At 16.5% G+C, this 6,215-nt stretch overlaps 2 protein-coding genes across 2 annotated transcripts; one reads left to right on the top strand and one right to left on the bottom strand.

The window, feature by feature from the left end:
- Positions 1-543: 543 nt before the first annotated feature.
- On the top strand, positions 544-2,091 carry PGSY75_1401300 (putative aminopeptidase; the record flags this gene model as incomplete). The annotated part of the gene is made up of 2 exons (XM_018787723.1): positions 544-741; positions 850-2,091. The coding sequence occupies 2 exons, from the start codon at positions 544-546 to the stop codon at positions 2,089-2,091; spliced, it is 1,440 nt and encodes a 479-aa protein (XP_018639095.1).
- A 1,956-nt stretch (positions 2,092-4,047) lies between these two features.
- Positions 4,048-4,888, bottom strand: PGSY75_1401200 (putative exported protein; the record flags this gene model as incomplete). The annotated part of the gene is made up of 2 exons (XM_018787722.1): positions 4,048-4,716; positions 4,820-4,888. The coding sequence occupies 2 exons, from the start codon at positions 4,886-4,888 to the stop codon at positions 4,048-4,050; spliced, it is 738 nt and encodes a 245-aa protein (XP_018639094.1).
- Between the last annotated feature and the right edge of the window lie 1,327 nt (positions 4,889-6,215).

The raw sequence follows: 6,215 nt of genomic DNA, 5'->3' as shown, positions 1-6,215 counted from the left end.
AAAAAAATATAAAAATAAAATAAAATATTAAATTTTTATTTTATTTTTTTTTTTTTTTTAAAAAAATATATTAAAAAAAAAATTATTATATATATATATATAAATATATATTTTTATTTTTTTTTTTTTTTTTTTTTTTTTTTTTTTTTTTTTTTTTTTTTTTTTTTTTTTTTTTTTTTTTTTTTTTTTTTTTTTTTTTTCCTTATTGTGAGAAATAAATAATAATTAGCATAAAGGAAGTATATAATAATAATATATATTATATATTATTTTAATTTTTGTTTAATAAATGAAAAAAATAATAAAAAAAAAGACTTTATTGGTGTTTTTTTTATAGATTTGAAAAATAAGATATATACATAAATATATATATATATATGTAGAAAGAAAAATATATATTAAGTTACATTTAAAAAAAAAAAAAATAAATAAATAAAATAAATAAGGAAAGAAACACAAATATATAATATGAATTATGGATAAATAGCTATAAATATTTTTTTTTTTTCTATTTCTTTTGTTTAAAATTGCCATTAATGAAATATGAAAAATATTAATGGGTTCTATTCTATTTCAATAAAAAAAAAAAACTTAAGTACATATGATAAAATAATTTTGAGAAAATGTTCCGAATGTTCCTGTGATAAGGATTTGGAAAAAAATAAGAAATTTTTAAATACATTTTATTTGATGTGTTTAAGATATTGTTTTATTGGATTGATATGTATAGCAATAATATTGGTTAGTAAAAATAAAACATATATATATATATATATATATATATGTGTATTTATTTCTCTCTCCATATATATATATATATTTATTTATATTTATATTTTTATTTTTTAGAATAAATGTATTTCAGAAAGTGATAGGTGTTCCATATTAAGATTAGATAACAATGTTAATAGCAGGATATTATGTGATGTAATTAAAGATGGGTTAGGGGCAAGAAACATGAAAAAGAAAATAAGAAAGAGAACTAATGATAAACAAGATAATAATGATGAAGAAAAAAGTAATTATGAAGATGATGAAAGGTTTATTAAATATGAAATTCCTGATAGTTTAAAAAATGATAATATTGAATGTCCGTATGAATACGGTGATGTATTTTATGGAACACGTGGAATAATAAATTATGAATTGAAAGGGAATAAGAATTCTAAGAATGTTGTAATTACATTTCATGGTTTATATGGATCTAATTTAGAATTTTATGAAATTCAACAATTTTTAGTAAAATCGAATTTTCAAGTTCTTAATTTTGATTTATATGGTTATGGTTTATCTGCAACCCCAAAATATAATGATAAAGAAAAAACATATGGTATTGATTTTTATGTAGAACAAACAGAAGAACTATTAAAGCATTTGAAACTAGAAAATAAGGATTATTATTTAGTAGGTTTTTCTATGGGATGTATAATAGCGGCAGGGTTTACTCGTAAGCATACAGAAAGAGTGAAAAAAATTGTTTTAATATCACCAGTTGGTATATTAGATGAGAAACCTTGGTATTTAAAAATATTCAAAAAATGTTCATGCTTAATTAATTTGACAACTCATATTTTACGACCTTGTTGTTTCAGAACATTTAAAAAAAAAAGAGTTAATGAATATGATGATGATGAAGTAGTGGAAGTTGATATTGGAGATGATAATAAGAATAATGACAATGATGATAATGATATCTATCAAAAAAATGAATTTTTATATAATAGACTTATGTGGCATCTTTTTGTAAAAAAAGATAACGTAGCACAATCTATACTGGGTTGCATAAATAATTTGCATATGTGGAGTGCTCATCATATATATAGAGAAGTTGGTAAAACTGGAATACCTGTTTTAATTTTAGGTGGTAAAGATGATGAATATTGTTCAGAGGAAGTTTTTGAGAATACAACTAGATATTTTAAAAACACACATTTAATCGTTTTTGAAGATGCTAGTCATTTAGTTCTATTAGAAGAAACACGAAAAATTAATATGTGTACATTATTATTTTTTAAATCACCAAATGATGTATATTTACCAGAATTAAAAAAAAAATTCCCTGTGGATAGAAATGGTCAATATAAAACTTAATTTTTGTGTTCTTTAAATGATAAAATATTGTGTATGTTAAAGGAGCATACACATATATATATATATATATATATATATATATATATATATATGTGTGTTAAATATCAGTTTCCTTTTTATAGTTAAAAAATTTTTAAAGAACCAAAGAATATTATATATAAGTAGTTGTTTTTATTTTACTTATTTTTTTTTTTATTTTTTTTTAGACATTACATAGTTATTTGTGTGTTTTATTATATTGCATATTTATTTATGCTTTTGTAATTATATATATATATATATATATATATATATATATATTATATGCTTCTACATTATATATAAATATGTAGTCTTTTGTTTTATATGTGTTTTTTTAAATTTTGTTCAAATTTTATATGTGCATAAATGTATATAATTTTATTTCAAAATATTTTTTTTTTTTTTTTTAAGAAAATATATTTTATGCCCATACATATATATATATATATATAATAAATACATATATGTTTATGTATTTTTTTTATATTGCATATTTATTTATGCTTATTTAATTATATATATATTTATAGATATATAAATAAGAAAAATTTACACTTATGAGGTATCATTAAGAATTACCTCAAAATTTAAAGTTTTTGTTAAAAATAAATAAATAAACACATACACACACACATATATATATATATATATATATATATATATATATGTTAAATATTATTATATATTTATGGGATATAATTTTAACAACAAATTTAAAAATATTCCTAAGAATAATAGAATAATTAAAAATATTTTTATGAGATATATTCTTATATATATATTTAAGGATAAATAATGATTTATACAATCATCATTTTCAAATAATTAGGTAGTGTATATTGTTATATAAGATATATTTTTAAAAAGTCTAAAATATAAGAAGTATATTTTTCTTGAAAATACATAAGGAATTTATGAAAATGTTTAGAAAATTATTAATATATTGGAAAGTTATAAAATATAATAAAATAAAAAAGAAAAAAACTATACTACTAACAGTTATGAATAATAAATTTTTACAATTTTTACAATTTTTTCATTTTTTACAATTTTTACAATTTTTACAATTTTTACAATTTTTACAATTTTTACAATTTTTACAATTTTTACAATTTTTACAATTTTTACAATTTTTACAATTTTTACGATTTTTACAATTTTTACAATTTTTTTTTTTTGTATTTATTTTTCATTTTTATGAAATATAAAAATATAGACTTATTATACTTGAGCTTTATATATCAAAACATAAATTTCTATATATATTTCATTCAATTTTATAATAGAATAAAATATTATTTCACAAGGAACTTTATATTAATTATATAGAAAAAAAAAAAAATTATAAATAGATAAAATAATTAATACATTTTTCTTAATATATGTATGTATGAACTAATTTTATTCGTAGATATATGATTATTCACAAAATTACACACACATATATATATATATAGAGTATAATAATTTTATTTCATGTGTGAATATAGCATATTAAATTGAAAAAAAGAAGTAACAACAACAAAAAAAAAAAAAAAAAAGAAAAAAAAGAAAAAAAAATCAATAAAATAAATAAATACAATAATAATAAAGTAAAATAAAATATCTACAATGAAGTATATAAATAATTTTTTAAGACAAATATAATTAAAAATATTAATTAAAAAGGCACAAATAGATAACATATATTTATATATAAAGTAACTAGGTATATTCAAATATTCACTTGAATAATTTGAATAGTATATTAATATTATATTGCATATAATACGAATTATAATACTACAAAAATTTTTTTAAATGATTTTATTTTATTTTATTTTATTTATTTTTTTTTTTATTTCCCTTTTTTTTTTTTTTTTTTTTTTTCTTACAGAAAAAATTCATACATACATATTTTTATTTGAATATAATAATATATGTTTATATAGTTCCTTAAAATAAACTGGAAATGCTTCTATATAACCAAAACAGAAGTGATATTAATCCAAAGAATATAAGTTTTATAATAAAACTGATACTTCTCCAAATAAATTTTAAACCTCTTAATATTCCTTTTTTTATTGTATATCTTACATCACTAAATACATGTTCTGCTCCTACTTTTTTTGAGGATAATCCTTCGTGTGACATATCTGGAGGTAGTCCATGTTTTTGTCTTTCACTATTTTCTTTATCCTTTTTTTTTATAAATTTTAATAATTTGTGTTTTTCCATTTTTTCCTTTTCATAATTTTCTGACAATAATTTTAAATCATCATTAGTTGTTGGTTTCATTCTATTATTAACGTTTTGTACTTTTAAATTTCTAAGGTCATCATACTTACTTGGCATTTTCTTTTTTTGTGTGTGTTGACCATAGCCCCTAATTTCATCATACTTACTAGGTATTTTCTTTTTTTGTGTGTGTTGACCATAGCCCCTAATGTCATAATATTTACTTGGTTTTTTTTTTTCTTGAGGAGACTCACCTAATGTTCTAAGCTCATCATACTTACTAGTTATTTTTGTTTGTTGATAATGTTCTGCTAATGATCTTACATGTGGTGATTTTACTATTGGGTATTTTTTATATTTTGTGAGATAATAAATGTCTGTACTATTCTAAGAAAAAAAAAGGAAAATAAAAAATAACAAAATGAAATATATAAATATATATGTATATATGTATATGTATTCTGTTTCATATTATGTTCTGTTATATTACCTTGTATGATAATTGTATTATACATAACAAAAGTGTAAATAGAAATGTGCTAATATAAGAAAGGAACATGATTATTTATATATATATATATATACATATATATTGGTATATATATATTTTGTTAATTAGTGTGTATAAAATTCTTAATTTATTGAATATTTTTACACTAAAATATTAATGTTTATTATTTTCTCAAATATTTATTCATATTTCTTTCAATCAATTGAAAATTATGTTGATGGTTAATATATACACAATTTATTTATGTTATGTTTTTTTATTATTTTCTTGATTAAATAATTTTATAAAAGATATAAGGTATATTTAGAATTGATATAAACTTAATAAAATATATTATATTAATTAGAAAAAATGATGAAATAAGATATCAAGAAGGAAAAAAAAAAAAAAAAATAATAATAATTTATATTGGAATATAACAATGATCATATATATATATATATATATATATATATATATATATATATATATAATACAATTAGTATAAATAAATATTCACTTTTGTAAATAATATTTATAATATTAATTTAACATTTTACAATTATTATGATGTCCTTTCTTTTTTTTTCTTTTTTTTTCTTTTTTTTTCTTTTTTTTTCTTTTTTTTTCTTTTTTTTTTTTTTAAAAGTTAAAGTTCAAGGTGTTCGTGGAAATTAGTGTATTATAATTTTACACATAAATTAAATAATAAGGTATTTTAAATAATTTAAAATACAAAATATTTATGCATATGAATAGATCAAAGAATTATTAATAAGTTATCATAACCCTAAAGATGTAATTATTTTTCAATATTATAGAATAAATATAAATATATATATATATATATATATATACATATTTTGAAGTGAAAATTATTATTTTAATTTTATATATATATATATATATATATATATTATATGTGACTAGTTTATTTTAGAATTCCCAAATTTTATATTCATAAAAATATCTCCTATTTAACTATTGCATTATTATAATGTTATATAGTAATTTCACTTAAATTTATTTCTCTTTAGAATATTATATATATATATATATATATAATACCATATATTAATAATCATAGTAATCATATATTTATATCAAATATAATAATATATATATATATATATATATATATATAATATATTTTTAGTGTAAGGCTAAACTAATTTATTCTAATGAATTATGTTAAATATATTATTTTGTTCTGTTATATTTTCCTTTTCTTTTTTTTTTTTTTTTTTTTTTTTTTTTTTTTTTTTTTTTTGTTGTTTTTTTTTTTTTTAAATAAAAAAAAAAAAAAAAAAAAAAAAATTATTTTATTAAAATTATTAATTATAAATTATTTTTTTTTTTTAAATTTTAAAAAAAAAAAATTTTTTTTTTTTTTTTT

Source organism: Plasmodium gaboni, chromosome 14, assembly GCF_001602025.1.
Source record: "Plasmodium gaboni strain SY75 chromosome 14, whole genome shotgun sequence".
NCBI classification, from domain to species: domain Eukaryota; phylum Apicomplexa; class Aconoidasida; order Haemosporida; family Plasmodiidae; genus Plasmodium; species Plasmodium gaboni.
This window is presented reverse-complemented; position numbering and strand designations above follow the sequence as displayed.